This window comes from Ailuropoda melanoleuca, chromosome 4 (assembly GCF_002007445.2).
Source record: "Ailuropoda melanoleuca isolate Jingjing chromosome 4, ASM200744v2, whole genome shotgun sequence".
NCBI lineage: Eukaryota > Metazoa > Chordata > Mammalia > Carnivora > Ursidae > Ailuropoda > Ailuropoda melanoleuca.
In genome coordinates, this window is record NC_048221.1 from 53104926 (window position 1) to 53122499 (window position 17574).

Here is a 17574-nt window from a genome sequence, read left to right on the forward strand (position 1 = left end):
AGCGATCTGGGATCGAGCCCCACATCGGGCTTCTCCTCTAGGAGAAGCCTGTTTCTTCCTCTCCCACTCCCCCTGCTTGTGTTCCCTCTCTCACTGGCTGTCTGTCAAATAAATAAATAAATCTTTAAAAAAAAAAAAAAAGATGGTGAAAGAGAGGCAACACAAGCGAGGAGGAGGGTAGGGAGAAGGTAGGACCGTACAGAAGTCTCCTGGCTCCCCAGGACCAAGTGGCTGCCTACAGTTCATGCTGACACCTGCCTTATTCTAGTTCCTGAAGCCAGGCTGCTTGAGTCTGGCTTTGGCCTATATGCTTTAAGAAACTTTTAGTTTTGGAGGGAATCTTTGCTTCTGGATGCAGTTTGTAATATATTCACAGAAGCATCTGGGAAGGCCCCGAATGAGAGACCAGGAAACCTGATTTCTACTGTGGACTTTGCCTCAAACCTGCTGAATAACCCCCAGCAGGCAATGGCTTCTCTATGAGCTGTAGTTTTCCTTCCTGTAAGACAAAGCAATCTCTTGCATAACTGGGACACTATACCCCCTGAATAGCAACTCTCAATTTCCCTCTCCCCCAGCCCCTGGCAACCATTATTCTACTCTCTGCTTCAACTGTTTTAGATCCCTCATGTAAATGGAATCATGCAGCATTTATCCCTCTGTGACTGGCTTACTTCACTTAGCACAATGTGCTCCAGGTTCATCCATGCTGTATCACGTGACGGGATTTCCTTCCTTTTTAAGGCTGAATAATATTCCATTGTATATTCATGACCACACTTTGTTTACCCATTCATCCGTCAATAGACATTAAGAGGGTAGAATTAATGTGAAGTGTTCTTACCGCAGTAAAAAACAAAACAAAACAAAGTGATATCAAAATGCCCCTGTCAGCTCTCTCAGCTTCTAGAATCCTAAGAGAGTGGTTGTAACTGTGATTGGCAAGTTCGCACTGTTTGAAAAGGCTCATATGATATTTGGTCTTCCTGTCCTCACCATCTCATGTCAGGTCAAGAAAGGACCAGCCATGACCTCAAGAAGCCAGTCAATGGCTGTATTCCATACTGTCTGTTTGTGCCTCCTGTGTACCTTCCTTCTCCTTTTCACTTAACTACATCCTACTCTCCTTTGTGGAGCACTAAGACCTCACCTCCTCCTGGAAGCCTCCCTGATTGTCCTGACTCTTAAGACTTGAGCCACTTATCCTGTTTGGAGCTTAGTTCATACAGCTGAGGACACCGGGCTGCCCCACAACTGTTCTATCTCACAGGCAGCCGTTGATTTTAACTCATGAGATATAATATACAGAAAAGAGCAAAAAACATAAATATAAGGTTTAGAGACTATCATGTCAGAGCTTTTTCACTCTCCACCTTGGCTGTGAGTGCCCCATGGTTGGGCACCACACTGGCTTCTTTCCTCGCACCTGGAGGGCTGAGGGCCCTGTGGGGGCTCCATATAGACTGGCTGGCCGATGTACACAGGCCAGGGCTCAAACTTCAGTGAGCAGACACACTCTGCTGGGGATCTGGTGAACATACAGATCCTGGTGCAGTAAGTCTGGGGGGTTTCTGGGGGGCCGCAGGTCTCCAAGTCCAACTCTGGGCTGCAGGGCTGCAGACTAGGTACACAGAGCAGCTGCCATGAGGCCAGGAAGGAGAAAGGGAGGGTGAGTGTGATGGTGGCCCCAATCCCACGCTGGGGCCACGGGCATATCTAGATGTAGCGGAGAGGAAAATCAGCCACAGAACAAGCTCTTTTAGGGTCAGGGCATCCTAACTGCCTCCACATCCAGCCCTCCAGGACCCTGAACAAGGTGTATGGGACATGCAGGTGTCCTGGCCGCCTCTAGACCTCTGAGCCCCTAGTCTCTGAGAGTCTGTGTCCCTCATCCTCCACCGTTCACACTGTCTTGAAATGTCTCTTGCTTACGCTGCTGAACTGTCACACCCTCTGCATCATTACTGGGGAGCTGGTGAGAAGCCAGGCAGGCTCCCAGCTCTGCCCCTCACTATGCAAAGTAAATTATACAAGACCAAACAAAGGTTTTCATTTATTAAACTGTCATGCATCTAGGTTTGCTTTCCTTACTTGACTGCAGGAACTGAGTCTAATGTATTCATTTATTTATTAGTTTTTTCGAGAATATTTACTGAGTACTATTTTATGTGCCAGGCCATAAAGACATAAATGTGAACAGAAGTGTGGCACCAGGGGCGCCTCAGCCGGTGACACGTCTGCCTTTGGCTCAGGTCATGATCTCAGGTCATGATCTCAGGATCTCAGGATCTCCAGCCCTGCATCGGGGTTCCCTGCTCAGTGGGGAGTCTACCTCTCCCTCTGCCCCTTCCCCCACCACTCATGAATGCACTCTCTCCCTCTTTCAAACAAATAAATAAAATCTTAAAAAAAAAATGTGGTCCTGCCCTCTTGGAGCTATGCTTACAGGGAAAGGCAAATGGCATGCAAGTAAGCAGAAGAAGAAACACATAATCACAGCTTGAGACAAATATGAGGAAGGAAGTAGACAGGAACGCTGCAACTGAGCACTGAGCAGGGGAGACCTCTTTGAGGAGGTGACATTTCATTTGAAACCCTTAGCCATCTGTGCAAAGGGTGGGATGAGTGCTTCAGGTGGAGGTGGCTGCAAGTCCAAAGACCCTGAGGTGGGTTTGAAGAACGGACAGACTTGTTTTTGAATCCTTCATGATGCCTGGCCAAAGACCTTGGAGTTTGCTGAATTTCATTTGATCTGTGATTAACACATGACAATAGAAGACGAAATGCCAGGGATTTCAAACCTTTAGCATCTGGTGCCAACACCCAGAATGGCAGGCACAAGAGGGGAAGCAGGCCGAGGGGATGGGAAGATGCCAAGTTCAGTCTGGGATGTGCTGAGTCAGAGGTACAGGAACCCTCCTTATCTTTGGGGGATAGGTTTAAAGACTCCAGAGAATGCCTGAAACCATAGATAGTGCCAAACGCCACAGGAGCATACCTTGCAGATATTGTGGGTCCTTCCAGAGCATTATAATAAAGCAAATATCGCAGTAAAGCAAGTCAAATAAATTTTTTGGTTTCCTGATGCATAAAAATTATGCTTATACCATACTGTATTCTATTAAGTATGAAGAGCATTACTTTAAAAAACAACGTGTGTACCATAATTAAAAATACTTTATTGCTACAAAATGCTGAGCTGTAATCACTGATCACAGATCACCATAACAAATATAATAATGATGAAAAGTTTGAAACACTGTGGGAATTACCAAAATGTGACACAGAGATGCGAAGTGAGTAAATGCTGGAAAAATGGTGCCAACAGACTTGCTTGGTGCAGGGTTGTCCCAAACTTTCAATTTGTGAAGAATGCAGTATCTGTGAAGTACAACAAAGTGGGCGCAATAAAATGCAGCATGCCTACATACAGCATGTTTCTTCCTAGACATACACGCCTATAATAAAGTTTAATTTATAAAGTAGGCACGGGGGCGCCTGGGTGGCTCAGTTTGTTAAGCAGCTGCCTTTGGCTCAGGTCATGATTCTGGGGTCCTGGGATCGAGCCCCACATGGGGCTCCTTGCTCACCGGGGAGTCTGCTTCTTCCTCTGCCCCTCCCCCTGCTCATGTGCACGTGCACTCTCTCTCTCAAATAAATAAATAGACAAAATCTTAAAAAAATAAAGTGGCACAGTACTTAGTAATAAAATAGGACAATTATAATAATATACTACAATAAAAGTCATGTGAATGTGGTCTCTCTAAAAATATCTTATACAGTACCTTATAGTACCATACACACCCTGATTCTTATGATGATATGAGGTGATAAAACGCCTACATGATGACATGAAGTGATAAAAGTGATGTGGGTGCTGTGACATGGTGTTAGGTGACTACTGGCTTTCTGAATATATGTCAGAAGGAGGATCACTTGCTTCTAGATCAAGCTCATCACAGGTAACTGAAACTACGGAAAGCAAGACTGTGAATAAGGGGAGACGACAGTATATGTGGGGCTTCCAAGAAGCGACCAAAAGTTTAGCTGGAGGCTGGAGCATTGGGCTGCAGAGAGGTGTCAGGCCAGGAGGTCAGCTCTGGGAACTCCGCCCTAGGCCGCTGGCCTGGAATGGGCTGCCTGAGCAGAACACAGGATGACTGATGGATGGGGATGGAAGAGCTCAGGAGCCTTGGGAAATAAATGCCTGGTGTGGAGGCACAGAGTTGGACAGCCACAGAAGTAGGGAGAGAACCAGGACAAAGGCAGCCAGTAAAAAACAAGGGAAGAGGGAACTTCCAAGGCGAGAGACCACCAGGGCTGAGGCTCAGGGTCTGTGGTGGACAGCATGGAGACCCTGGCTCATGGAGGTCAGGGAGGGCTGTGCAGGGTGGATGACAGCAGTAAGGGAAGACTTGAAAATGTCTGTGGGTGAGGGAAGTCCTAAAAAATCTCTGCAGCCCATCTCCCTCTCCTGTGCTCCAATCTACTGAGCTGGTCTAGCTCTCGAGGCTCATTCTCACCGTCCTGCCTCTGTGCTGCTGTCCTCTGCCCAGAATGCTCTGTCCCTAGACCCCGCCAGTTCTTGCTGGCTCACACTATTCAACTCCCTGTTGAAAGGTTTCCTCCCCATCATAAAGGCCTTCTCTAAGGAACTGGAACCCTTCCCCACTGCTGGTTGGAATGTAAAATGGGGCAGCCACTGTGGAAAATGGTATGGCGGTTCCTCAAAAAATAAATAGAATTATATGATTTAGCAACTCCGCTTCTGGGGACATACACAAACGAACTGGAAGCAATGTCTCGAAGAGACATCTGTGTACCATGTTCACAGCAGTATTACTCACAAGAGCCAAAAAGTGGAAGCAACCCCGGTCCCCATTGGTGGATGAATGACAAACAAAATGTGATGTGTACATACAAGTGGAATATTCTTCAGCCTTAAAAAGGAAGGAAACTCTGACACAGGCTACAACATAGATGTGCCTTGAGGGTATTATGCGTGAAATAAACTAGTCACAGAAGGACAAATTCCATATAACTCTAACTCACTTACATGAGGTCCCCAGAGCAGTCAAAATCGTAGACATGGAGAGTAGCATGGTGGCAGCCAGGGGCTGGGGAAGGGGGTGGGCAGTTAGTGTTTCGTGGGGACAAAGTTTCAGTTTGGGGAGATAAAGAGTTCTGTGGATGGATGGTAGTGGTGGTGTACAACAGGGTGAATGTACTTAATGCCACTGAACTATACACTTAAAAATAGTTAAGATGGTGGATTTTTATGTTATGTGTATTTTAATACATTTTTTTAATTGCAAAAAAAAGCCTTCTCTAGCCTCTCCGCCTAAATTTCCTCCCTCATCCCATCCCTGCAGCCCTGCTCCCACCACCAGGGTTTATTCTGTGTGTTTGATGTGATAGCCCTTCCACAGCCTAAGCCCACCTTAGGAGCCTTCTAACTGCTCATCTCCTTCACTAGAGTAGAAACTCCACCAGGGCAGGGAGGCACCTGGTCTGTCTTGTAGCTGCTGGATCTTAAGCCCTTGGAAGGGTGCCTGGCATAGGAGGTGCTCAGTGGCTACTTAGTAAATAAATTTCTGCTGCAGGGGAGGGACGGGGAGAAACTGAGTGAGGATACAAGAGAAGATGCAGACGGGAGGGAGTTCATGTTCACCCAGGGGCGAGGTTGTTTTCTGGGAAGAAGAACAGGCTGCAGCCTGAGGAAGCTTCTGCAGGTTTAGGAGGGCCTCCCAGGGACTAGGAGGAGTGAGCACATGCCATGGAGCCAATGTTCAGGGCTGCACAACCGGTTGTAAGACTGGCATGGAGAAAGCATATGTCAGCATTTAAGCCAGGTGGGGGACTGGCCTAATGGAAATAACCGGGGTTCAAGCAGATGGTCAGGGTGAGGTCGCAGGTGCAAGGTCTGGGGGCACGAGACCAGCAGAAGGCCCAGACCAGGCTGCCTGGACCATGGGTGCAGCCAGTGAAAAGATGACCTGTCTGGGCAGGGCTGGGGAGGGCATCACGGCAGGACAGGCCTGTTCCAGAGGACAGGGCAAATTTCTACCTGGGCTCGAGGGTGGACTCATCAGGGAAATGTGGTGACAACAGGACTCACACAAAGAGAGGAGGAGGTGGAGGGAGGAGGTGGCTCGGAGAGGCCACCAACTCCTGGGCTGGTCTCCGAAGAGCTGGTATTTAGCTTGAACAGTCTCAGTTAGTCTAAAAACCAGGCTTGCTGTCAGGGAGGAATGACATGCCAGGCAGCCTTTGTCTCCTTTCACAGCTGGATCTATTTTTATGTCCTTTTTGCTTTTCCTTTTTTGCCCTCTCTTTCCTTCAACCCATACCCCCTGAATATCTCTGAGTGGAAGAGAAGGAGAAGTCAGACAGGTGGGCGGGTGGACAGCTGGGCTCAGCTTCCCATCCTGATCCAAGTCTCTCTCCTTCTGACATGGCCACCTCAAAACATCTGGAAGAGTGCAGCTCATCACCTTACATTTATTTTTACATCAAACTCCAGGAAGGGTGGGACTCACTGCAAACATGCCTCCTGAGGCCCCAGGGGAAGCAATTCCACTATCATTCACACTTTCCTTAGGTCTGCTCCTAGGAGGTGGCTGGACATGGGAAATCTGGCTCCTTTTCCCTCCTTGATGTAATGGAGGCACAGAAGGGGAGAGGTCTTTGCCTTTTGAGGAAGCAGAATTTTCAGAGACGGTGGAAGATGAAAGAATGAGGAGTAAATGCTCCTTCTCCCCACCTCCCATGCCACCAAAACTTCTACAGCAAGAACAAGCCAGGAAAGATTGCTCCCTCCAGAAACCTCCCTTCATATTTACACCACGGCCCAGCAGTTTGCGACCTCTTCTGCACCGAGGGCTGCCAGGAGGGAGTGTGCTGTCATGAACTCTTGGGGGTCACCGTAGTGGCAGGTACGGAGATTGAAAATGCACCTGACTCACCAATCCCTTTCTGAGATCTACTCTAGAGAAAAGCACTGACATAAGGAGGTGTGTGGGCAAGTACACTGCGATACTGCTGGTAGAGCACACAAATTAGAAACCCCGTAAGTTCCCTCAGCAGGGGGATAGCAAAATAAAGGACAGCGTATCCATAAATTGGAATACCATACAGCAGTAAAAAAAAAAAAATAAGGACGCTGTATGGCAATGTGCAACCATCTCTACGATACCAGCGAGTGACTGCAACCCAGTTACACCAGGTTTCTTTTAGTTCGATATATTCAACATATGAAAACAACAACTCCACAAACAGTACCCTCCATTTTCCACTCATAATGAATGATACACACAGATGAATGCAGGGAAAAGGTTCTGGAAAGATACACACCAAACTGCGTACCACAGCTACCTCCATGGGGACACAGGAACTAGGAATGAGTACCCCAGGGCATCTAACCCTCACCTGTAATGACTTCACACTTTATGAGGAGAACCCAGTGGAGCATGCCTCATGCAACGAAAACTTGATTTTTAAAGGTGATTGCCACTGTGGTTCATTACGAAAGCCTCGAGGGCAGAAGGGAAGGGATGCTCCGTACATTTGGTAGGTGAGAAGGCTGGGCTCCCGAGGGTGAACTGACCTGCCTTGAGGAGTCTAGACCCACGCTTCTCCCTCTGTGCTCTCAGAATGACAGGATGCTAGTGTCTCCAAGCCCAGCTCCTGATGTGGGCCCTGCCTTTGGCTGGCCATTGGTTCTACGTGGCTTGCCGCCAAGACACAGAAGAGGTCCCTATGCCTGGAGGAGCTGCCTCAGTTCTGCAACCCTGTCGTTATCACTTAGCTCTACTGGACCTTGCATAGGTTGCCTCCCTATCCTACCCATGGTCCCACCCACTCTGACCATGTGTTCTTTTACTGTGTGCCAGGCATTTGTCTCCTCAGATTTATTCACTCTCAAAACTACTGTGAAGTAGGCACCATTATTGTCTTCCCAGTTTTACAGAAGGGGAAACGGAGGGGCAGAGTGGTTAAGGAATTGCCCATTTGCTAGTTACTCAGCTAGCGAGCATCAAAGCTGAGTTTGAACTTCTCATTCCCTATGCCACCCCAGCCCCTGCAAGCTCCTGGGGGTGTCCATGCAATGGCCTGGAAACCACAAGGCTGGGAAGCTGACCCAGATGACCACCAATGTCCAGGGCCCTAGGACTTCATGTCTTTACAATGGTCCTGAGCAAATAGTACCCTCCCTTCTCCCTCTCCCCCTCTGCTTCCCAGACAGGAACAACAGATGGTTATCATGCCCCTACTATGTAGCTGGCACTTTTACATCTGTGCCCTCATTCAACCCTCCTACAGCCCAGTTACTATTAATGTTCTCATTTTGCAGATGGGGAAGCTGAGGTCCTATAATGGGAAGTGACTGGCCAGTGGTAACACAGCTGGAGGAGGAAATGCAGGTGGTCCCAGAGGAAGGTTTAACAGAGAACTTGGTGCTATGGTGGGGAACCATCACTAGGTGGGGGACCCTGAGGTACAGAAAGTTGCATAGGGGATGTCCCACTGCTCCGTCAGCCCTTCGACTCTCCCTGGCCTGGTACCCAGACCCAACTCCCAGCTTCAGAGTGGGGACCAAATCCCAAATAGCAACTATCTTTCTGCTCCCAGGCTGCACGACCCTGCAGGATGCCCAGAAAAGCCACAATCATCTCTAACTGGCACCACTAACTCAAAGCTCCTCTCCCTTGCCCTCAAACAGGCAACAGTTCTTTTTGGGGAGAGGGGAAGAAGTGGAGAGGTAAGAGAAGGCTTCCAGGGCTATAGGGGGAAAACAAACAAACAAGCAAACAAACAGCGGGCTTGGAGCCAGCCAGACCTGGTTTTGAGTCCAACCCCTTCAATCACTAGCAGAGTGGCCTTGGGCAAGTTACTTAATTTCTGTGCCCTCCACTACACCAAAGTGGTGGTGGTATTAACCTTGAACTTGTAAGGAGCCAAAGAGGCATGGATTGCGGAAGACAACACACTCTATCCAGAGAGGGAGAGGAAGGGTCAGGAGCCACTGGGGGAAGGACTGAAGAGGAGCCAGGTGGGAAAACCCCCTTCAGCATTCCCATAGTCCTGGGGAGGCCACGTTATGAAGACCCTGACCAGAGAGATAAACGAAATGAAATCAAGGGTTTGAAAACAAAATGAAAGACATGACCATTTATACAAAGCTAGGTTAAGTGCCAGGCACTTCTGCTGAGCGCTTCCACAGACACAGTCTTTAATCAACATGATACACCTACTAGCCCAGGCTTGGAAGGACAGAATGACAAAGAATGGGAGACAGACACCAGATAAAGTACCTAAACGAGGCTAGTCAGGTAGGAGGTGATGCTCCTTGACCTCCCCAGCTACTCCTCTGCAGACAACTGGGGACCAGGGGATGGTGTGGGGGAAATGTCAAGCTGGTCTCAACCTTCCTAGTCTGTCTCCCCGCAGCGGGGGTGTCCCTCTTGGTCTAAACTCCTGGCCCCCAGCACCTCATGGTGTTTCCTGGATGACATGGACTAACAGCCGTGCGGTCCTGGGCAAGTTCTTCACTTCTCTGTTTCGAGATAAACCCGAGCCCCAAGAAGCAGTGTGTGGAAGGACTATAATCAGCCAGGCTCCCAGGCACCATGAGGCAGCACGTATAATTACCACCGTGCCCTGATGCCCACTAAGAGGTCTGGACCACCAATGTGACTTGGCCCCTGTATCAGGCAGGGACCCAACTCTCTGTCTGCCTCCAGACAAGCGACATCCCATCTAAGCACTGCCACAGGGTATGGGAAACCAACTTTCATTCCAAAACTGTCTTCAGTTAATGAAACTCACACTTTCCTTAACTCATCCTCGTGATTCCCACTTCACAGATGAAGAAACTGAGCCCAGAGGCCTAAGGTCATTAGAATTCAGGCCTATCTTGATTCAAATCATGCAGATCTATTTCACTTCATCCACAAGGGCTCTGGGAAGCCCCAAACTTCCTCAGACCCAAGAAGTCAGTAGGAGCTGTCACCTGGCCTCACCAATACAGGACCCTGTCTCCCCATGTGTGTTAAGATGCAGCCCCAGCTGTGCAGTGACTCAGCCTCTGTATCCAACTTGGAGCGAGCTATTTGCAAACAGCTCCCTCCTCACCAAGAGGGGGTACAGTGGATCCTTCACCATCTTTTTCGGCCTTTACATCTCTGACTCCCCACAACCCACTGGCCCCTTGCCCAGGACGGGGCACCCTACCTTGTGGCTGAGGTTGGGGTCTCTTGGAGCACTGTCCTCCTCCTCTGAACTGCCCTGCTCTTCATCCGATGACAGGTCCTCTTTGGGGGCCGCCGCCGAGATGGGACAGACCTTATAGGGTTCTGTGTAGGCGCTGAGGTCAGGGCAGAAGAAAGAGAGGGTTAGAGCTCCCTGTCCAGGAGAGGCAAAGTGAACACACCAGGGGCCCTATTAATGCCACAAGTCATTAACGAGTGCTCCGTGTGCAAAGCCCCATGCCTGCCCCCATGGGGACCCAGAACTGCGTAAGACACAAGCCCCAACTTCCCTATATGCTCCCACTCCAGCCATCCTGGCCTCCTCGTAGTCCCTGAATGTGCCACACTCTTTGCTGCCTAAGTGTACTCACACATGCTAAGAGACTTGCCTCCCTGTTAGATAGGAGGCAGGCTGTGATGCTGGAGGGTACAAATAATTACTGGGAGGGCAAGAGATGTTCATTCTGATTGGTCCGGCAGTCTGGACTGGCCTGGTTATGCAGCGGGGTCCATTCCCAAGGTGGCCATGTCCTCTGGGCCTGAATAAGGGATGTAGTGATGCAGTGCAGTTCAGGATGTGCATTCTGGACCCTGCTCCCTGCCTTGTCATCAGCTAGATCATGGATAATACACAATCAGGGTATCAGTTTCTACCTAGGGGGATAATGATTCCTATATCATTCATGCTTAGAAAACTTACACAGGTAAGATAACAAACTCATATGTATATGACTATGACATAGGCGTTACCATTAATTAATTAAACACATTTATCCAATAAATGTTTATTGATTGCCTGCTTTATGCAGGCACATAGCTAGGCAGAGGGTAACACAGTGGCAAATAAAGCAGATATGGTCCCTGTTTCAAAAAAGGAACCACAAATATATGATCATAAACTGTTTGGACAGGTCAGGGACTGGTTGCTCTGAGGCTGCGAGCAGGAGGAGAAGGAGCTCTGTGATGGCATAGGGAAGTTTCCAGGAGAAGCAGCATGTGACAAAACAACCTGGGGCAGAAGAACCCTCCTTTTTCTGACTTCAAAACTATCCCCACAGAGGAGACTCTAACCCCATTACAACCACCTCCTTGCTCTGCTCCCTGCTCCAGGCCTCCCTCTCCACCTAGCAGAGTGGTTGCTCTACAACAGGGATTAGGCCATGTCCCTCTCCTACTTGGAAACCTTCAATAGCTCTCTCCTGCCATGGGCAATGTGGTCCCAGACAACTTCTCACAAAACTTCTTCTCATACCCAAAATCCAGGCACTTGGTCTTATTGAATTCTTCTATTTTTTTAAAGATCTATTTATTTATTTGAGACAGAGTGAGAGCAAGCACAAGAAAGAGGGGCAGGGGGAGAGGGAGAGAGAATCTCAAGCAGACTCTGTGCTAAGCGTGGAGCCCAATGCAGGGCTCAATCTCATGACCCTGAGATCATGATCTGAGCTGAAACCAAGAGTTAGATATTCAACCAACTGCAACACCCAGACACCCCTGGTCTTACTAAATTCTAATCAAGTATTTATTTCTGCCCTCTGGGAATGCCACAACGAGGTACCAGAATAATGGATGGACGGATGGACGGATAGATGGATGGACGGACTGACTGTAGGAGACGAGGGAGCATCCACTTGCTGGAATGGCTGGGCCAATGCTAGCCCAGGCCTCATGTGGGCAGGGACACTGTTCTTACCTTAGGCCCTGGGCCAGGCAGCGAGAAGCGTGGCCAGGGTAGGGGACATCAGGACAAGAGAAACTGAGCCTTAGGCTACACTGGCACTAGGGGCCACCTTGGAGCTCGTTCTCAACTACTGCAGGAGCCAGAACCGGGAACATCTATCTCCAGAACACCTGGAACCCAAGAAGCAAGGAGTGCAGGAGGCTCTGTCAAGAGCAGGACAGGCGTCCCCTGGTCCACATCGGGGCCATAAGGTCAGACAGATCAGGGACAGGTGGCCTATTCCTGCCTGGGCTTCCGTGGACAAAATGTGTGTGTGGCAGCGATTATAGCTCTGCTCTTGCGTGCAGATACACAAACCAAGTCCTGACCCAGGCTGAACCATAATTCACTCTACTATCCAACTGGCTACCCTGCTGATCAGACCTCTTTCTTCTTTTTTCAGAATTGACTTTGTTGTCCTTTTCTTTCAAACTACGAGAGCAAACAGTGGATTTTGCAGCAAGCCCTATACCACTGAGATGTAAAAAGGGATGTGAGCGTCTCCCTTCCTAGGAACACCCTATACCTCCTTCACTGCCCCTGCCCACACCGCCAGGGCCCACCCAGGGTCAGAGGAACACCATACTTGCTTTAGCGAGCACAGAACTTCCTTCAGGAAAGTGACTGCATGGACCAGCATGGACCAGTCTGCTGGAGGAGCCCTAGCTCCCTTCCCTCTAGAGCCTCCTGCACCAATTTGCACCTTGTGTATCCTCAGACCGTGAGTGGAGCCATTCTCCCCCTGCAAGAGCAATGGCCACATTAGGCCCCAGCAGGGGCCATTATGCTCTGCGGAGGATAACCGGTAGTGGTGAGGGATGGAGCAGTTAACTGTGCCCTTGGATGGTTCTTCCTCCATGTCAAGGAAAAGAAGGTAGATGGTACACCTTTCCTAAAATGCACTGTGGGGAGGGGGGTGGGGGATGGGTTAACCTGGTGAAGGGTATTAAGGAGGGCACGTACTGCATGGAGCACTGGGTGTTACATGCAAACAATGAATCATGGAACACTACATCAAAAGCTAATGATGTGCTGTATGGTGACTAACATATCATTAAAAAAAAAAAAAAAGCACTGTGAAGGAGAAAGGATTCTCAGCCAAGCCTCCCACGGGTGAAAGGTGTCACCATCGTCCCAGGCAGCAGGCTGGAAATCTCAGGCATTTCCTCACATATCCAGGCACTATTTGGACACAAAACCTCTCCCGAATTTACCTTTAAGTCTTCTCTGACTCCGCTGGCATCTCTGTCATAGCTTGTGGCCCAAGCCATCTCTTGCCTGGACGTCTGTGACCGTTGCTTTCCTGTTCTCTCCCATTCCACCCTGGCTGGCCTCCAATCTGATCCCCACCTGGCAGCCAGAGGGAATCTCCTCAAACCCAATCTGATTGTGTCACCCTCTTGCTTGAATTGTTCAGGGATATTCTGGTGCCAATGGGATTCAGCCCCAATAGCTCAGGCTGTCGGGCAAGGCTCTGCTCAACTTCGGACGTAAAAAAGTGGGTGCCCTTGGGCCTCGATGCTGCTATGAAGTCTCCCCAGCACTGGAACCTACCTCAGGCCAAGCAGAGGACTGGATTCCACAAAACAGACCTGTGGGTGACCCTATGGAGACAGCAATGGAAGCCAAACCCCCACAGAGGGGGATGGGCTGGCTCAAGGTCACGCGACAAATCTAGAGATGTGACAACAGAGGTCCAGTCAGGATCCCACAGTGCACGGATGTGTGGAGCGGGGTCCCAGGTGGCCAGGGCAAAAGGGGGCATTGTTTTTATTGCCTGTGCTATTATTTTATTTTCTGTTTGAGAGGTGGTAGTGTGCAGAGATTAGAGCTCACACTCTGGAGTCAGACAGCCTGCATTCAAATTCTGTCTCAGCTCAGTACTGGCCATGTTTAACTTTGCCTAGCTTCAGGGGTACCTAATTCACTGAGCTGTTGGGAGGATTCAATGAGTTCATAATGTAAAACACTTAGAACGGTGCCCAGCACATAACTCACTAAATGGGAGCTCTCTCCATTACCAGCTCAACTCTAGCTGCATACAGCTATTCTACTATTTACCTACTGTTGTCTTTAAGTTAACTCATTTTTAACATTTGCTAACACTATGACCTCATCCCAAGTGATAATACCCATGAAGTCACAGTGTGTGACTTCACATAATTATTAATCTGTAACAGTTTGACTACCATTATGTTGCTCACCATCGGAGACCCACAGACCTCATAGAGATAAACACGGTTAACTCTGACCCACCGACCATCCATCCGCAACCAACCTCAGCTACGGCCAGAAATGTGGCTCACGATCTTTTATTCTACTTCTTCCTCTGACTTCTGTTTTCAAGAAAGAGCTAGAATGGAAGTCAGGAGACAAAGGTTTGGGTATTACGATATTTCTAATTCATTTATTTCACTGTCCTATTTAGGGGCTGTGAGCACAACAAATGGAGATTAACTGCCATTAAAAATATGCTTTCACAATACAAAAGAGCAAGTATAATCCAGCCTTTGCAGATTCAGTGGAAGCTGTAGCGACAGACCTAATTTTGGATAGAAGTCATTCATTTAACAAACAAAGAAAATATTCTAAGACCCCAAGGGTCAACATGGCTCCCCCTACAGACCCTTCATATTTGCTACTAGGCTGTCTTCAAATACAGGGAGGAAAGCCAGCTCTGAGAAATGTTCTTGACAACTTCCACCCAAATGCTCCAATAGGCTCTAGTAGAACTTGTGTCCTGTGTAACCACTTCTTCCCTTGGGGAAACGGACTCGGAATGGTGACATATCCCATCCATCTCACCAGTCTGTCAACATAAACCTCTCAGACCGGTCCTTTGCAAAGGCTCTGTATTTCAGCTGCATGGTTCCTGTCTTGGTTGGTTTTTCAGTCATTAAAAAAAAAAAAAGTACCTATTAAGAATTCTTCATGTTTTAGATTCTGAAGTATAGGTACTGGTAGTCCAGTGGTAAACAAACAGACATTATGGATAATGGCCATTATAATCATAACTGAGATGTTGTCTCCAGATAGCTTATTTGACCATAAGAATATATTACATATGAGAAAGCCTTCTAACCCACCCACCTACCCATCTACCTATTCTTTCATCCACTCACCCATTCACGCATCCAACCCTCCACCCACGCATTCATCTATCCAACCACCCATCCACTTAGCCATCCATCCATGCATCCATTTGTCCACCTGCCCATCTGGCCATCCTTCTATCCCCATCCAATCATCCCTCACTCACTTATTCAACACATAGGGATTAGCATGTACTTCAAGGAGCTAACACATGGAGAAGTTAAAGATGACTGAAGTACTCTCTGTCTCAAAAAAAGTACAGTGCAAGGTACTGGTTAAGAGGGTGGGCTCAGAAGTCAGGCTGATTGGTTTGAATCCCAGCTCTATCACTTCAAGCAAGTTACTTAACCTTTCCATGCCTTAGTTTTTTTGTGTGTTTGTTTTTAAATCTGTAATCAAGGGAGATGACACATGCCAGGAAAAATCAGCAAAAGGGTTAGGCAGTCAGGACTGTAAGTTTAGAGACCAAGTGGCCTGGAACTCTGGCATCAGATCAGAGGAGAGTCACTGTGTGACTTTAGGCAAGTCACCCAATCTCTCTGTTTCCCACCTGTAAAGTGGGGATAACTATGTAGGTTCATTGTGGGATTAAATGAGAACATGATGGGGAAAGCAGCCACTGCCTGGCACGCAGTAGGTCCTTTCTGGCCAGCCCACAAAAGGGCCAAGTTCTAAACCCCCAGACTAGTCTCTACAGAGCTGTATCCTCCCTCTGAGTCGATTTGTGTTTTAAAAGGAACATAAATTAAAGCTGCCCAGAGCTCATTACCTTAAATGACCCTCCAAATGAGCACAGTCCTTTCCAGCAGCCTAGAGTCGTAAAAGGACATGTGCATCCACGTGGGGGGACGAACAGTTTGTAACCCAGCCCAGGGCTGTCCAGCTCTGCCCGTTAAATCCCATCCTAGTGACACTCGTTGGGAGCCATAACCCTAAGCACAGCCAAAATGGCTTAATAACTCATAAAAAAGGAACGCTTGCCTCACTGAGAATCTGTCGGCGGGCACTCTGGCCCCAAACTCCATCCTTGCTGGTAAAATGAAATGTGTGAAGGAGGCCAGATTGCAGATGTAACATCCTTTGGCTCCTCTGACATAGACTGGGACCCTTCTGAAGTTTGCCAGCTCAGCGAGGAGGGGCAGGGGGCTCCAGGGCTGCTCTCTGGGAGCTGGAAAGTTGGAGATGGAGGAGACAAGATGACTATCCTAATTAGCAGAGCAGCTGGAAGAGCTTGGACGTGGATAGAGGGAAGGGCTGGCTGCACAATCAGGGATTTCCAAACCCTCAGACATTCAATCCTACCCCCTGCCTGCTCCCTATACCCCCTCAACCCCAGGCACCTTCATAGTTCACTTGATCCCTCCAGACCTTCCCCAGGTGAGATCTTCTACTCTGAGACTTCCTTGTCACTCAGAATTGACCCCTCCCATGTCCCCCTTCCTCAAAGAGACATTGAGACTTTCACAGATACAGATATCATCTGCACTGTAACTTGAACCTTCCATCTGATACAGTGGAAACTGCTTAAGATGGGGGTCAGAGACCTGGAAGTCCTGGATTCTCCACTAACCCAATGCATGATCTGGGTTACATGACTGTCAAGGTGGGCCTCGTGTCCACACCTGTAAAATGCAGGTGGAGAACAAAACACCCAGGCATGTGAAACCATGTGCTGAGACCAGACTGCATGCATCCCACAGCCTAAAAGCAGCTGCCTGTCTGTCTCCTCACCACTGGAGTGAATCTCTGCTTTGTTCCCTCTTGGAGGGAATGCGTCCTGCACCCAGGGTCAGCCAAGGGATAGCTCTTGTAATGGTTCCCAGAAACATGATTGAAGGAAAGGCTTTTTTAAAAATTCAATTTCCATTTTTGCTAAGTAAAAACAGAAGTACATCCTTGCTCTCCGTCCTATGACATCCCCACCCCTCTTCTTGAAATACAGCATCAATGGTTTCGTAAGAATTTGTTTTCTTGTTACAATAGTTTTATTGAGATATAATTCACATATCATAAAATTTTGCCCTTTTAAAGTGTACAATTTGGTGCTTTTTAATGCATCCACAGAATTGTGCAACCATCATCACTGCTTAATTTTAGAACATTTTCATCATCCCCAAAAGAAACCCCATATCATTCAGTAGTCAATCACTTGAACTGGCCCCTAATTCCAGGCAAACACTAATTTACTGTCTGTCTCTATGGATTTGCCTTATTCTGGACATTTCGTATAAATGGAATCCTACGATCCTTTTGTGTGTGGCTGCTTTAACTTTGCATGATGTTTTCAAGGTGCATCCATCTTGTAGCACGTATCAGTACTTCATTCCATTTTATGGCCAAATAATACTGCACTGTAAGTCTGTACCACATTTTGTTTTTCCGTTCCCCTGTGGATAGCGATTGCTTCCACTTTTTGGCTATTATGAATGGCGCTTCTATGAACATTCACACGGAAGTTTTTTTACGTGGACGTGTTTTCATTTCTCTTGAGTATATATATATAGGAGTGAA

The 17574-nt window shown here is 48.2% G+C and overlaps 1 protein-coding gene across 2 annotated transcripts in view; it reads right to left on the reverse strand.

Annotated features, from left to right (window-relative positions):
- FGD5 (FYVE, RhoGEF and PH domain containing 5) overlaps window positions 1-17574 on the reverse strand; it is a 118887-nt gene that overhangs the window by 58247 nt on the left and 43066 nt on the right. For both annotated transcript variants that reach the window (XM_034658816.1, XM_002920680.4), the window contains exon 3: window positions 10234-10366. In XM_034658816.1, coding sequence (XP_034514707.1) covers window positions 10234-10366 — 133 coding nt within the window. The remainder of the gene's footprint in view (window positions 1-10233; window positions 10367-17574) is intronic.